Source organism: Guillardia theta, assembly GCF_000315625.1.
Source record: "Guillardia theta CCMP2712 unplaced genomic scaffold GUITHscaffold_37, whole genome shotgun sequence".
NCBI classification, from domain to species: Eukaryota; class Cryptophyceae; order Pyrenomonadales; family Geminigeraceae; genus Guillardia; species Guillardia theta.
The window spans coordinates 595,510-612,280 of record NW_005434637.1 but is presented as its reverse complement, the minus strand read 5'-3'; the positions used below and the strand labels follow the sequence as shown (position 1 = coordinate 612,280).

At 45.4% G+C, this 16,771-nt stretch overlaps 3 protein-coding genes across 3 annotated transcripts; 2 read left to right on the top strand and 1 right to left on the bottom strand.

Annotated features, from left to right (window-relative positions):
- Positions 1 to 2,097: 2,097 nt before the first annotated feature.
- On the top strand, positions 2,098 to 2,421 carry GUITHDRAFT_46879 (hypothetical protein; the record flags this gene model as incomplete). The annotated part of the gene is made up of 1 exon (XM_005832050.1): positions 2,098 to 2,421. A coding segment is annotated over one exon (324 nt), but the record flags the coding sequence as incomplete, so codon positions are not given.
- A 3,753-nt stretch (positions 2,422 to 6,174) lies between these two features.
- GUITHDRAFT_71648 (hypothetical protein) lies at positions 6,175 to 6,751 on the top strand (the record flags this gene model as incomplete). The annotated part of the gene is made up of 3 exons (XM_005832049.1): positions 6,175 to 6,435; positions 6,498 to 6,560; positions 6,611 to 6,751. 3 exons carry the CDS (start codon positions 6,175 to 6,177, stop codon positions 6,749 to 6,751), a joined length of 465 nt encoding a protein of 154 aa, XP_005832106.1.
- Positions 6,752 to 6,924: 173 nt separating this feature from the next.
- Positions 6,925 to 10,053, bottom strand: GUITHDRAFT_109170 (hypothetical protein; the record flags this gene model as incomplete). The annotated part of the gene is made up of 9 exons (XM_005832048.1): positions 6,925 to 7,010; positions 7,070 to 7,124; positions 7,184 to 7,287; positions 7,335 to 7,399; positions 7,453 to 7,554; positions 7,597 to 7,688; positions 7,734 to 7,989; positions 8,331 to 9,213; positions 9,657 to 10,053. 9 exons carry the CDS (start codon positions 10,051 to 10,053, stop codon positions 6,925 to 6,927), a joined length of 2,040 nt encoding a protein of 679 aa, XP_005832105.1.
- Positions 10,054 to 16,771: the final 6,718 nt, after the last annotated feature.

The window sequence follows — 16,771 nt, the reverse complement described above, 5'->3', positions numbered from 1 at the left end:
CAATGCCTCATCAGTGGTTGAACGTTGCACATTCTGGGATGCAAACAAGAAGGATTGGTCTTCTCGGGGTTGTGCCGTTTCATCACTAGATATTGACGGGATCAAATGCGAGTGCTTCCATCTCACAGACTTCACATCTTCACAGAGCGCACCAGCACCTGATGTGAATATGGTTGATCCCATTGGAGGTGCATCTGCTTTGTTGGCAGCCAAGGGAAAGCAACTTGCAGTGATTATATTCATGGCTGCAATCTTGTTTGTTTACATCGGTGCAGTAATGCTGAGCAGACATGTTGATGAAAAGCAACTGAAAGAATTTCTTAAATCACCCGCCCATTTCATTCGAGATCGGGACCGGACAGTGCGCAATTCAAAATACAGGCCCGTAGATGAGCTCATCAAAATGCTTGAAGAGAAGCATAATCTTGCTCACATTGTCAACGCAAAACCTTACAGTCAGCTCAGCAGAACTCAGATGCTTACATGCTTTTTCTGCTACATTGTCAGTTCCATGACAGCGAATGCAATCTTTTACGGCAAAGACCCCTCGACTCCTGCTGATGCACTGATCAAAGGAGTCTTGGCCAGTTTGATCACTGTGAGTTGCCCTTCCACCTGTCACTAACGCTCACGCATTTCTGGTTGCAGGTTCCAACCACCGTGTTCTTCATTATGCTCTTTAAGGTGAGTCTTCTTCACAATTTCAAGGCGTTTTGCTGAATGGAGTTTTTTGGTAGAATGTGCGACGACGAGAAGCGTTGAAAAAGAAACAAAGTATGCAAAAACGATCAAGAGTCCAGGATGAATCGAACGTCAAAGCAATCCTTCCCAAGGAAGTTTCCATACCGTCCAATCCACCTATTAGACCGATTTCTGAACAATCCGAAGATCAACAAGGGAAGACTCAACCAACGGCTCAAGGAAGAGGCAACAGACTCAAAGGAAATCTGGAAAAGAGGAAAAGCATTCTCGAAGTCATATCTGAAAGAGAAAAAATCAGTAGATACGAACGTGAAATAAGGCTTGTGCAGAGAGCCAGGCAGAAGTTCAGACCAGGGCAAGCCGCGAGAACAACCAATTCGCTCAGCTGGTGGATTCAGAATCGATATACTGAAAAGGGATCAGTTGAAGGCAAAGGTGATTTCCTAAAGGCTGTAAGGTCCGTTATCGCAGCAAGACGAGCAGCAGGTGATTTATGCGTGCTTATCTGGTCTTTTCTAGCATGCTTGACTTCTGTTGTTAGATGTCTTTCTCTCCAAACTTGAAAGCCGAAATACGATAGTCCATCGAATTCGACAAAGGGTCTCAAAGAGGGGTAAGGCTGCAAAGAAAACAAGCTTCATTCCGTTCAAGCACACATCGACTACCTCTGCTGGGGCACTTCCTTCATGGGTTGGGGTATTTGCCTACATTCTTTCGGTCTCCTACATGATTTTCTGCCTTTACCTGTGAGTACTTGGTTTAATGGTTGTGTTTTTGCGTCATTTTGACTCTCTGCTCAGGAACATGCTGTTCGGCGTAACATTTGAGGAAACGATGGCCTTTGGTTGGATGACTTCTTCTAGCATCAGCACGATACAGAAAGTGTTCCTTACGGACCCTGTAAACGTGCTGATTACGTTTGCAGCCATCCAATTGTTGAACTATTACTTCGATACCCAGCAGGCTGCAGCGAGACGTCAAATGCGAGTAGAAAATCTGTTGAAACAGCAGAAATATGCAGAAAAGTTTATGCAGGCAAGGGGAAAGAGAGATTTACCGATATATCTTATCATCAACGATTTTATCATGGATGTCCTGTCCTTGCCTAATCTCAAAACCATCAGAAATGGGCAGTATACACATCTACATTCTGAAGCTGTCTACAGCTATCACACTGTTTTACTCAACTACGAAAGAGAAGATTCCAATGGTGTCTTTGAATATCTCGCTCGCAGTCAAGCAGTGCCAGACAAGAATTTCTCTTCGGGCTTACTGGATCCCAAGTTGAAATTGAAGATTTCAACCTACGAAATTGAGGGTTCAATTGGCGAGCTACGAGCAAATTTCTTCAAATCTGGTCCGCTCACAGAGTTTTGCCTGGCGGCTGAGCCGGGTTCTTGGATCGAGATTGATTTGGGAGAAGGATTCGGGCTCATTCCTACATGCTATGAGGTTTATCATGGAAAAGCTGATGGCAACGACGCTTTGAGGAGTTGGAATTTTCAAGCAAGCCACAATGATAGACATTGGCAGACTCTCAGAGAGCACAGGAACGATTTCCGAATCACAGAAGGGTTTCAGAAGATAACGTCAAGCCTGCATTACATCAACGACATCACGGAACCACTTCGAGCATTTCGATACTTCCGTATCCTTATGACTGGAAGCAATTCCAGCGGACGCGAACACTTGTGCATCTCCAAGGTCGAACTTTTTGGTAGACTCGTTGCTATGCGAAGAAATTATACTTCGAAACACGAGGTAGCTGCAAGAGTGATCCAGGGCTTCTATAGAGATTACAGGTTTGCAGTCTTGAAGGCTGAGGCGGCTTTACAACAACTCCAGAAGGAACAAGATCAATCCTTGCAGAAAGTGATGCTAGAGCTGACGGAGTCTGAGCCTCCCACAGAGTCGGAGATGGATGACTCATCATGCAGCTTTCCAGAGACTCCTTCACCAGCAGAGGCTCTGGATGACGAAGTCATTTGTCCGGATCCTCCTATCCATACGTCCATGCTTGCATCGAATAAACGTTCTTCAGCGACGCTGACATTGACTGGTTTGTACCTTGAGCCATATGGTGAGAATGAGCTGAAGGCTGAAGAAGTTTCAACAACCAAGTTGTTCGTACGACCGTATGCAACAATCTCTGTCAGGGAATGGCATAGATGGCAAACAAATTCGGGGCAGACTGAAAATGATGACGAGAACGACATGAGTATGAATTACTTGAGGCATGGAATAATCTGCCTTCGAACTTGTTTCAGAGAGTGGCGTATTGTTTCTGTAAGAAAAGCTTTGATATTCAAGCGAAGATATTTGAAGCAGTGGCATTGGGTGACACAGAGAACTCCCGATGACATCGTGAGGCTGAAATTGATGAGCTTAAAGCTTGACACTCATGGAAGAACAGAAGAATTCCAAGTTCCAGCTTTAACATGGATTCCTGTCGCCGTTGACGATGATGTCAAGTACTGGACAGAAGCTCAAGACTTTGAGGTTCGCTTCCTTGATATCAGACCAGAGAGGCCAAGGGGATTGTTGCATTGGATTGGGACGAACGGTTACCGACATGACTGGGTCAACCCTGCAGCTGACGCGTTCAGATTCATGCACGTCACATTATCGTCATCAGGCTCACTTATGGACAGTCATATCACCAGACTGCTTGACCGCCCTCGGCAATCGGATGTTTCTTTTGAGACCAAAGACATGGCTGGCAGCTGGATTTGCTTTGACTTTGGTCCTCAGATATCTGTGTTCCCCTCATCATACTATATAGAGCAAGGACCCGAAGACACTGGAAATCACTTGCGCAATTGGGATATACAAGGCTCCAACGATGGGGAGAAGTGGCTGACTTTGAGTGCACATGCAAATGATGATACATTGAAAAGACCGTCACAAGGGGCAAACTTTACCATTTTGAACGACGAACATTCCATTTCGAAATTGAACATGATGTTCAGATATCTTCGAATAATGGTAACTGGAATCACCTCGAGTGGAAACCACATCATTCGCCTGAATGCGGTCGAGTTCTTCGGGAGAATCAAGTTCAACCCACTAGGAGACGCTTCACCTGAGATGGTTTCGAAAGGAAATCAACTTTCACATTACTCGTCTGGTGCAGATGCAACCAATATAGTACACCTTCAATATCATCACGACTTTGACGAGCGTGGGGTCATGTACTACCTGGGCACAAGGACAGCATCTTTCGCAAATCCTGCCAGAACCGGGATAGTAGATGTATCCCACTCGGATCATCCTCTCCCTATATGTGAAGGCGACGTATATGACCTTGTCGGTCGGGATGTCGTGGACATGTACACGTCGGACACTCCGCTGAGCTGGCTTTCAGTACATCTTGGCAAAGGGAGACTCTTGGTCCCGACACGTTACACGCTAAGGCATGGCTTCAGCACCCCAGCGATGATGATCCGGTGAGTTCTGGGTGCTTTATCAAGTGTCACTGACTTGATTTTACCAGGAACTTTGAATTTCAAGGATCTGTGGATGGGACTAATTGGTTCACACTGAGGAAGCATAACAACGACCATTCCATGACTTTGAGAGCTGGTTCGCTGCGACATTCCATGACAGTCTGCATCCAGTGCAATATTCCATTCTCGCATTTCAGAGTTCTGCAAACAGGACCGAACTCTTCTGGCAACCACCGTCTATGCATCTCAGGGATTGAACTCTACGGTAAACAGCACTTGAAGCTGAAAAGCTGTGAGTATGAAGAATGTGATTGCATTACAGGTATTCTTCTGTCGAAGGATGACATCGTCAACAAGGAGCACAGGGATATCAGGTCATACGGAGAATCTGTGAGGCTGAATGTGATAGGTTATATAACCGTTTCTTCTGTTTCTCACATCTTACTGAACTTTGTGTGAAAATACAGGAGACTAGAAGAGTCCAAGCGGTTCGGACCTGCCTCATACTCTGACCGTATTCGAGGAATCAATGGCGATTCAATGATTTGACGTTGTTGCTTAGTTTTAGTGAGTTTATGAATGAAAACAATTTGAACGCAAGTAAAAGGCATTGACTGTGGTGAAACATGTAAACTCGATTCGATGCCTGTTCGCTTTATATGGGAGGCAAGGAAACTCAAACTTGTGACTCTTTGTAAAGCAGAGTCTGTGTACTGTATGTGTGCAGATGGCAACTAGTGGAGAACCAAACAGTGTCATCATCCCTATCTGACCGTCTCTCCCCATCTCACCGATTCCCTGCCAAAGTCTTCTGCCATACCTCCACTCTACTTCGCATCAGTTGAAGATGTTCTTAAAAGGTTAAACTTCATAATGCCTGGCATTTCTTCTTTCCTTCCTTCCTCCCATCCTTATTCTCTTCGACAATGCAGCACAGGTCTTCTAAGCAGAAGAAGAGGAAAGCTGATCGGGCTACACTGGAATCAAAATCTCTATCCGAAGTACGTCCGATTGCACCCAGCTTGTTTGTGCGTGCACTGCGGCGTTTGCGGGCAAGGGCACAGAGTAAGATCATAAGGGTTTAAGCAGTCGTACTATCAAATAACAAGTGGACTCTCGCCGCCTGAGAATCCATCATGTGAAACTGGCAGACTCGTGACATCTTCGAAACTTTCTAATCTTAGCGGAATCAACCTTTCAAAGGGCTAGAACCGCTTTTTTGTTGGATGGCAGCGTTTTAATTAACCTAGTTAACAGTCAGCATCTCCGCCCGCCCTATCCCAGGCTCAGTGAACTCGATCTGGCTCAGTGAACTCGACCCGACCGGAGGCTCGGGCCCGGCCGGTCACCGTGACGGCAGTGCCAGGCCGGCCCGGGCCGCCGTGTTAACTGATTCCGAAGTAGGTCTCAAGCCGGCATGGAGGCCATGCACGAGGAAAGGAAGTAGTGGCAGGGGGTAGATGGTGAGGGGGGGAGAAGGATGGGGATGGAATGGAAAGTTATGAAGATATGAGGACCGCAGATAAATTCCAACGATGGGAAACGAGAAAGCTGGGCAAATGAGGTTCACCGAGGAGGCCCTAGAACTTTTATGTTTGTTTAGTTAATCAGGTCTTCTCAGGATGTCGAGAAAGTCGGAGGTTTCGTTTCCTGGGTTCATGGATCCTTCTGAGATTGAAGATGTCATGGTATGGTATACTTTGTCTCCTCCTCTTTGTACTTTGTAAGGGGACAAGGCTAACAATCCGCTAAGTTCACAGAAGAGCAAATCAAGCAAAGAGTCAAAGAGCTTGGCGAGGGTGAGGCAAAATCATGGATCATTGGCCATATCCTGACCTCGGAATAATTTTTTGGTAGAGATATCCAAGGAATACACAAACTCAGAGAAGCCTTTGATTGTAATCTGCACTTTGAAGGTGTGTTTTACTATCGTACGCACAATCGTTCTTCTGATCCTTGCTTGGGAAGGGAGCAACCACTTTCTTCGCGGACATTGTTCGGTAACAATTCATCACGAATGATTCATATGTCTGACAGAGTCATTCGACTTCTCAGATCTTTACATGTTGATCACATCTGGGAGTTCATGTCATTTTCGTCGTATGGTTCAGGAACGACATCAAGCGGAGCTGTTCAACTTGTCCTCGACCTCAAAATGGACATCAAGGGCCGAGATGTACTTGTCATAGAAGACATTCTCGACACAGGAAACACCTTGCGCTACATGCTGAAGCAGCTGAATGCACGAGAACCACGATCCATCAGGACATGTGTACTCTTGCACAAGGTTACTTGCTACAGTCTGCTGTCGGAACCCGAGGCTGACCTGTTTTTGATCATTCCTTGCAGTTTGAGATGACCTTGCCTGACATCACTGCTGAGTACATCGGGTGGAAAATTCCAAACAAATTCGTAAGTCTCACGAGGAACAAAAGCAACGAGTTTTGACGTGGGATTGGAAGGTGGTTGGCTACGGACTTGATTATGCTCAGAAGTACCGCGGATTGCCTTGGATCGGTGTGGTTGCTCCATGGGTCTACTCCAAGAACAAGGAAAGCAAAGACGATGGGAGTCTGAACAATGGCGATGTGTCCCTCCCTTGAAGGACTAATCTCAAGGGTTTGAAGTTGTATGCCAAGTGCTCTCACAATGTTGTATGATGCTCTGTTAGATCTGGGTAGATTGATTCATTGAGAATAAATGGATTGACGGGAGAGCTTGTGGGTTACAAATGATAATCGTTTCAAGTCTCCACCATCGGACGCGGCATCCTTCATCAAGGCTCTTCTACCATCAGCATCCAGGATTCGCTGTTACCTAGTGTGCTACTTTCTGCTGCGTTGTCCAAGTCTGCATCATTCGCTGAACCTCAGACGTCAAAGAAGGATCGAACACACAAGACAGGAGACCTGTTTCCAGACCTGTTTCCTTTAGTGTTTCCAGACCTGTTTCCTTTAGTGTTTCCAGACCTGTTTCCTTCAGTGTTTCCTTCAGTGTTTTCTTCTTTGCCTTCTTTGCTTCGGGTTGGTCGGCACCATCTTGCAGAAAATGAGGACGAATTCAATCGCAGGGTTGTAGGAACCTTCAGTGACCTCGTTCAAGTTCGTTTCATTATCACTAGCATGCAAGTCTCTCTTGACTGATTGTTTGTGATCAGAGGCCTCAGGCAGATCATCGCATACACACCTGCATGAGGCATCTCTCTAGGAGGCAAACCGTGCTCGTTCGTGTGCGTGCGAGGAGGCACATCACTGCAGGAGACACTTTAGACTCATTCAGGTCAGTCCCTCAAACACTTGCTGACCGAGGAGGCGCTTTGGCCCCTGACAGACATCCTCCCCCGGCTACCAACATGATTGGCTTCCGAGCGGCATTGCTCGTTGCCTGTACTTCTGTGCTTGGAGCCCTGAAACAGTCAATACAGCGCTGGAACTGCAGCCCGAGATACCTATCTGCCACAGCTTGAACATCCGCAGTGACCGTCTCCTGCCTACAACCTTCACTTGCTTGAGTCGCATCCGCATCGCTCTGTTGCAAAGCCTGCAGGTTTCATGAGCATCCAACAAATCCGCTTGCCTTCCTCACGTTCAACTTATCATATTCCTGATCGGTCAGAATTTCAACACGCTCCTCGTCCAGGAAGTTTGCTAGCAAGAGATCAACGTCTGAAGAGGAGTACTGCGTCAAGGATCCTTTTGGTTCGTCCCCGTTCTTGAGAGACTTGCTGTATATGAACATTTGTATTTCACAGTCACAGGTATGTACAAGCTCGATGGCTCGTCGGATAAGATCAAGTTTGCGCTGTTCGAAGACCTTCATGCGGGTCTCCTCGTCTTGGATCCTGGATGGCAACATGCGGCAGGAGAGCAGCAGCAGCGATCAAGATCCCCCCCACCAGAGAGCGATGGAGCACCGGAGAGGAGGCTAAGGCAAACCGCAAGAAGCCCGCCTCAGAAAATGTTCCATTCCGAGGCGGGCCGTGTTCTACTATGTGAGGGTTTCGCCATACCTGCCGCATGCCGTACCACCAGGCCCAGTGAGCCACCGGAATCAGTCGGAGGCTTCAGAACACGCTGTGAGTGGATATAGTTCTTGTATTGGACTTTATTGATATATGCACGCTACACACAAGTGGAAGAAGAAGAGTTGTAAACGCGAGTGCCTGCACATACTGCTTCGCACGTCCCCTCTGATCCGTAGCTGGTATCAAGAACTTCCTGGCATGTCGTATTCACGCTCGGAATGGTGTCGCCATCGCTGAACGTTTCTAGTTCATCTAAGCAACTGCTGGCAGGTGCCGTTGAATATAGCCGAATTGCATTTGCAAGGATTGTTCCATTTATCTCAAATATGTTCCTTCCCCACGTTGTCAGGCTGAAATTTCCAACATTGAACCAGTATGCAGACCCATATTCAGGTTTAGCGTTGGAGTAATTCAGAGGAAGATACTGTAGTTGCCACACTGCACCTAGTGTGCAGTTGTAATCGGATGTTAACGACGCCACGATGGAAACATACTTCACTCTCTGAGTTGAATTGAACACAACCCCCACAAACGATGCATTGTCATCAGCATTCGATTTCCATTGGCTTCCGCTGCCATAGACCCCGTCATTGATGTTCGAATAGCACAATGCGCCTTCGTACTGCCCACCGATGTCTTGCCCACTGAACGAGCATCCTGCTGCTGAGGAGCTAGACGCGAATGGCACTCCCCCTCGAATGTGGTTTGTGGGAGTTGTGGGTACGCACGAGGCGTTAGGCAGGGAATATGCTTCCGCCAGACTCAACTGGTCACATGTGCCATTCTGACAATAAACGCAGCAGTAGGTTGATCGCAGCGCTGAGGTTGAAAGTGCCGGGCAATCTACGCAATTGAATGCGGAACTCTGAGAGTCTATGTACTCCGTGTACTTCCCAGCCACACAATCATTGCACCACCATGACGTAACATTCTCCGTGGTTGTGCAAACAATTGAGGTGTCTGAGGTCCACTGCACACTTGCACAACTTGATTGACCAATCTGATAGGTTGAGGTGATGTCTTGTTTACCAAAATTGATTCCTGACACAGTTAGAATAGCGCTCGAATATTCAATTTGGATCGAATCAGAGGAGATGTTCGTCGAAGTGATATCCAGGCAACTTTCCGATGAAATTTTCAGAATCTTGTATTGATCATAAGAGACGAGTTGGCTTCTGGATGATACCAACAGACCAGCTGTTACAATCAACGATTGTTGCCCACCTGTCCCAGCAGGTGGTAAGCTTACAAGACTTGTTTCTGAAAGCCATTGGGTTGATTCGCTACTCGTAAACAAAATTCTTGATGACAAGGTCAAATCATACGTGCTGAACGACCCATCTATATACAGACTGTTTCCATACGCCGAACCAACGTTTGCTGAAACAACCATGAGACCATCAGGGCTATCAAACGAAAACGAGGAAGACAGCGAAGAAAGCAACAACGATGTAGTAACAACAACAGAACCCGAGCCACCTAACCCTGAGAAAACATGACAGACAAGACTTGTTTCTGACAGCCACAACGATCCTTCATATCGCACGCCGTCCCGGCCCCCCGCGCCCCTCCCGTCGGCCCTCCGAGCCCGAGCCCTGCCCCGGCTATCGTCACGCTCGACGACCCCGTCGCCCCCGCGTTCGCCCGTACAAGCGAGCTTGCCCTTGCCGCGTCGGTCGAGTACGCCTCCGTCGCGCTCCCTGCCCTCCCTGCTACCGTCACCGTCGCCCGCCCGCTCCCCGTCCCTCCCCAGCCCCACCCCGTCAGACACCGCGCCGACGTGTCCGACTCCCACTCCGTCGCCTCGCACGCCGTCCTGGCCCCCCGCGCCCCTCCCGTCGGCCCTCCGAGCCCGAGCCCTGCTCCCTTGATTGTCAACATTGTTGTGCCTGTTGAAGGGTTGTTTTTGGATATAGTGCTGATGTGCTGAGTGTCGGTACTGATTGTTTGTGTATTTGAGCCAATTTTTTGGTTGAGGGTAACAATCGCCAGACTTGTCCTGCCGTGCATGTGACTCAGTCGTGTTGCTACACTAGATTGAGAGATCCATGTCGTCGCTTCTGAAGATGTTCCTCCTCCATTCATTGCTATTCTTGCTGTTGCTGTATTGGCATTGTTTGCAAAATGCTGTCCAACTATGGTTACCATTGAAGAGCCAGTTGAAATTGCATTCATTCGTTTCGAACCACTCAAAGTTGGTACGTCAAAGGAGCACACATCGCTGATGGTACCAGATATTATCCCAACTGATACCATCAATCGTTGACTTGACCCAATACCACCGCTGGTATACCCATGAATTGACGTATCTGAGGCCCATTTCTCAGCAAAACACCCCTTACAAGGTATTTCAAAAGTTGTAAACCATCGAGTAGCCTCTGAGGCTGTTCCTGCCCGCCTGATTTGTTGACTGAAAAACTTTTCGGCCATATTATTGCCAAAAACAGTCAATCTCTGGGATCCAGTACTTGCAGTATTCGACCTGATGCTGCAACTCAAAGCAGGATGATTATACGAAAGCATTTCTGAAATGGTACCAACGGTCATCAGGGAGATCGATAATCTGTTGGTTGCAAATTGTCCAGGCTGGTTCCTACACCAAATACTACTGTCAGATATCCATCGACTTGTTTCACCCGCGGTATGTCGAATACGATGTCTGAGTGAGGCAAAATGACCAAAGTTATTTCCATGCAGAGTCATTTCACCTCCACCATTTACAATCAGGTTACTCATTCGTGCAACTTGCAATGGACGATAGACCCCTACACTCAAGAAGCAGGACAAAAGGCTCCCTGCACTCCAAACTCCAATGGTTCCCTTCCTGGATAGTCCCAGGTCAGGATCTTCTCTTTGTACCAGTAAAGTCCCAAGAGTTGGAAATGGAGGAGCTTTGGAAAATTCATCCATGTACACTTCCACTGTGTTCTCAATTACTCTGATTGATATCCGATAAACAATATTGCTATCATATATCTTTGTCTGAGAGTTTTCGTACAGGACAGAAAGAATTCCTTCTTTACGTTTTTTCAAACGCAAGATGTTATTTTGTGCATTCATCTCCCAACGATAATAATTTTTGTCATCTACATAACGAAACGTGACTCCAATCCAATTTTCATCGAGATTAACTAAAACGACTTCCAAAGTGAAGTCCTGCCATGTAGATCGCGTGCTTGCATATGAGCGCGAGGAAACAAATTCTAGAGTTGTCCCTTCAACCTCCTGCTTGTCGTAAGATCCATAGATTTGACTTCTCTGCGTGATGATAGAGCCCTGCACTATATCCTGAGAAAATGGAACTTTTTGCAGATCTGAGACTGATTGAATGTCTTCAAAATTCCAATTTGATGGAGCATTTACTGTTGCTAATGCGTTGTCGTGGATCAACCAGTCAACCGAAAAAACATCGTCATCTGTTCGACAAATTAAGTCAGAATGCAAATCGGTATGTTGAAAAGCATTACCTGTTGACAATGTTCTTTTTATGATTTGGTTCATACGATAAAGTACTTGAAAGTCTTGCCCCACAAAATTCCAGGATACTGGAATTTCAGTCCAAGCTCCAGCATCAATCTTGGAATAAACAAGAGACATGGTAGGCGAGGAAAAGCTGTAAGCCTCAGAAAGTGAATATAAAGTTCTTGAAACACTGACTTGAACTTTCTTGGTGTGAGCAATTCCTGCAATAGTATGTGCTTGAAGAGAGGTTGTGGACAGCCACATAGTGGCCCTGGCCATTGATGATCCAATCGATGACTTGCCACTCGATTCGAACGGACAAAGACTGAAACCTTGTAGAAAGAGTTTAACAGATTGGCCGTATGCGCTGTTCTTCGCCTTTGTACTTGATAAAATCAATCCATCACTTGTGAATAGTTCTGTAGAGGTTGAGAACCTAGTTGCACCCAGCGATATTTGTGCACTTTTGGTAGTCAGCCCGGATCGTACCGCACGTATCGTAACTGAGGTGAAAGAACGCCACCTTGTGCTTTCCGAATTCGTTCCACCATTTCTCGCAGACATGGACATCTGAGCAAGACCAAAATCAGATCCCCAGATTGAGAGCGAGATTGATCCAGCTTGTGCAGCATTTGCCAAAAAACCTGCAGAAGAAATTTCCGGATGGTCGAAAGAAAACGCAAGTGATAGGGTCGATACTGAGCTTGAATAATCAACGGTCATATGAACGGGAACATAGTCTTGATTCCCAGCTGCATTTTTGGCGTTCATAGAACTAGTTGAAAACCAAATTGTTGTTTCACAGGCTGTCCCCCCTGTTCTGGCTGCCGGGCTGCTGTCGTATAGTAGAAAGTTCATGCCCCAAATTGTGAACCATTCCGAGAGCTTGTTTGTCGCGTTTACTCTCGTCACAGATATTTCGCTCAAAGAAGGGCCATCGAAGGTAAAAGCATGACTTCTGCTTCCTACCCGATATGGTCCGATAGATATTATAACATCTGCGGTCACTGCAACCCCATGCTTCGATGGTACACCACAGACCATCTGTGTAGACGACAGCCATGTCGTGAACTCACATGCTGTGTCTCCAAGTCGGACTTTTGGCGTCAGGTCTACCATCCCAAAATTATTTCCATCAAGAGTAACCTTCTGCTGTCCTCGTATGGGACCATTCAAGGTGCCACCAAGCAGTGCAGGATACCCTTCGAAGAATACTTTTGTAGAGCCAACGGGATATAATAGTTGATTCACTTCTCGTTTTTGACCAGCAACAGAGTACCAAAGGGAAAATGTCGCAAAGCTGCTTGCAAAGATCCATGACGGCGTCTGACATGATAATCTCCTCAAATCCATAACAAATGCCGGTTCTTCTTTGTATATATTCGATACCTGGCTATCACTTGGTGTGAATCTGCAAAAGAAATCAACTCGTGAACTGAATCCACCTCCAAACACAGTGATACTATCTCCTCCATTGAAAGACAGCCTCGATTGATGAGTGATGCCTATCCATCCCACCTTGATCTCAAAATGATCTGAGAAGTCAGCAACAAGAACTTTTCTGAAACTTTCAAATACAGAGAAAGTGAAGGTTCCATTTCCATCCAGAGCCCACTTCCATTCTGGTATTTGGAAAGCGATTACTTGAGGCGAAGAAGCTTCTACTGATTCAGACTGAATACTCCAAGAAGAATTTGCTCCAGCCGTAACGCGAAATGTATAAGTTTTTTGATTGAGTAAGAATCCGAAACCTGCAATTTGTACGACGGATCCAAAAAAGTAACCAGTTGTTGGTTCAAGAAAATTTATGACAGAATTGAAACGGAATCGTTGTAAATTCTGAACATGAAATCCAGAATTCTTCAGAGTAACATTGACATCGCCACCAGCGAATTTCCAAGGGGAAGAAATGAAAAACACGATATATTTCTCCTCAATCTTTGTCATATTTGTAACCTCCAACTTCTCATCGGTGTAGAGGCGATAAAATTCTAAGTTGTATTTCGAACCCCTGTTGAATCCTGCACCAAATATTGTAATATAGATTCCATTCTGAGAGTAAGATTCATTGGGTTGGAGACCAGACACGGATTCTGTGAAGTTGATATCCAGAACTCCTGTCACGTTTAGTTGTGAAAAAGAGTCTAACAAATAGAAGGAGGTAGAGCGGGCTTCGAAAGTCCACGCAGAAAGATTACAAAGAAGCTTGGTGTATGAAGCGGCTGGAACGAGATTGGATGCAGTGCCTGCCGTAGTTAGACATCTATAAGTGGAGTCATTCCTAGTAGGATCAAATCCTGCTCCGTAGACAGTTAACTCTTGCTGTAATCCGGCAGCATATCGGTTCGGCTGAATACTGATGATTTCAGGGAAGATGAGAAATTTTTGAAGACTTGATGCAAGTGAGACAGAATCATTATTTTCTAAAACTTCAATGGAAGTCATTCCTGACTCAAATGTCCAGATCGCAAAGTTCGAAAAAATCTCATTTTGATTCCTTGCAGTCGCGGAAAAGGACATATTTTTTTGTACAGCTGATGATCCTGCAACCCTAACTATGTATGTTCTGATTGGATCAAATCCATATCCAGTCAACGTCAAGATTGCTCCATGATATGCTGAAGCACTTGAAGGGATTATGGATTCAATTTCTGAAAAAATCTTGACTGAATGAAGCGTCACATTATATCCAACCTCATAGTTCATAAGATATAGAATATCTGTATTGGAACTGTGATTGAATTGAAGAGTCTGACAAACAAGATAGCTCTGGTTATGTCTAATGCAATCGTTTGTCACTCGAATGTTCCTGAAATTGAAGAAATACTTTTCAGTTTGCACAAAACCGTAACCTACAACGGTCAGATTCGTACCACCACGGGCAGAAAATTGGGTAGGCAATATTTGATTGATCTCTTCAATAAGCTTAATGATTCGTCCTTGACCCCCGCTCCTTAGCTGAATTGGGTAAATGCGATCCCTAGGATCTTGTGAACTAACAGTAACTGTGACGGATCCAGCGAGAAACGAACTCGGCAAAGTACATACCAAAGTGGTTGATCCAGAACCAGGATCAGCAGTGGCATTGTAAATCACGTTCTCTTGTGTGAAACTGCATCGATAAGTCCTTGAAGCATGATCAAATCCTTCGCCGAAAATCGTGATTATTGCACCCCCAGTCGATGCATAGACAGGATACAACTTGTCCCAATATTCCAACACATTTAATTCAACCCCTGAGTCAATAATTGTGTTGTCTGTTCTTGCTATCTGAGCGAGAACCTTGCCTGCAATGGAAATATTAACCAAACATTCCACATACGATGCGTTCAAAACGGTTGCTGGGAATTGGAATAAAACCTCGTTACCAAGCTCGTTCGAGGTTGTATTCCGTGAGAATTTGCAAGAATATGACTGTGCCGAGTTGAATCCTGAAGTTTTAAACAGGATCTTAGTAATTTCTGCTGCATATACTTCAACCAAAGAAAGCGAAATCACTCTTTCTTTGAAGTGGATCATGAGGCCAGGGTTGGCAATGAGAGCACTACGATGACTTTCAACATTTGCAAAGAATGATACGTTTGCAATACAAGAAACAAAGAGGCTTGTGTCCACATAAAACAACAACTGTCTTGGACTAATAAACGAAAAACTCTGACTTGAATATGAACTTTCGTAGACAGTAGCGTTGTTAAAGTCGTACTTCTGGACTAGGAGTGAGATTTCATAATTCTTTCCTGGCTGAAAGCAAAATCCACGAACATCGAACGATTTCATGCCGCTGATTTCTATGTCTACAGGTAGGATGCTCTCCACCTTCTCATAGAATTCAAGCTTCGCCTCTGATCCGTACTTGTTGACAGGAGAATCTTTTGACAAGGATACGATCGTTACAGAATATTGTCCACTGGTATTCAAACTTAATTGTTGAGCAGCACAGCATGACAATGATCTGCCGAAGTCATTCACAGTAGCATTGCACCGCAATTCATCACCTCTATTTAATGAATGAAATACACAAGCGTAACTGTCCCGAAAACCGGACCCATCCACAATGAATTCATGATTCGCCACTCCGACTACAGATAAGGGACTGAAATTAATCCAGACCTCCTTGAACAATACAGGAATTGAATGTTCCTTCAATAAATGATCACCGGCTTGCCAAAATAGTACTACCTGTTCGTTTCTTAGCAAAGAAACGTTCGCAATACCAGAGTCCAGGAGACGGTATGAGAAGTTACAGAATACTGCTGTATGGTTTGCGGCAATTGCAATCGTCGAAAACGAATTGAATTGAAAATTTAAAGTACAAGAATAATTCTCATCCAAGTCAAAACCATCCCCCAACACAGTGAAGAACACTTCTCCATAGGCAGGCAAAAAGTCGGCTGAAGGCACAATCCCTTTCCATGTCTCAGTCATATGAAATGAGATCGTTGAGTTCGACTGAATCAAACTTGTGGCATAATTGTTCAAATCATGTTTGTTACTTCGCAGCAAATATACATCTGTTGTGCGCGCTGCTGATGACCAGTAAGGTAACCTGAAGACAAGTTTGTTCTTCTGTCCTTCAACAAGCTCTGAGGAAACAGCGGTATATTGTATCGTGGAAAACGCACACTTGTAATCGCTGAAGGGCTCACGAAAACCAAACCCGGAAATGGTGAAGTAACTCGAGCCAACAAAAACTGGTGATGATGAAGGGACAATTCCAATCCAGTACTCCAGGTATAAAGCGGTTGCCTGAGGTGAAGAAATTTTGTCCTGGATTTCGACCTTGAACTCATATTGGTTTGCCTTGTTTCTTTGAAAAAAATGTGGGAGTACGCACACAAGCATGTCATCTCGGTACCAACTGGTTCTTTCACAGAGAAGATCATCAACTTTAATCTCAGGGTTCAAGTCTCTGAACCCAAAGTGCTTTCCAGCAACTGTGACAACTTGAAGGTTAGTATTGATCGAAGGTAGAAGCAATGCTTGTATATTTGGCTTCACATTTTTCTGTGGAAATAGGTAAAATACATCTCCGACCACTTCTCGGTAAGGGATCGATTGCAGTAGTTTCCAAGAGCTCATATCAAATACAGAAACTTCAAATCCCTGAGAAACATTGAGCCGATACCATGCAAAGCAT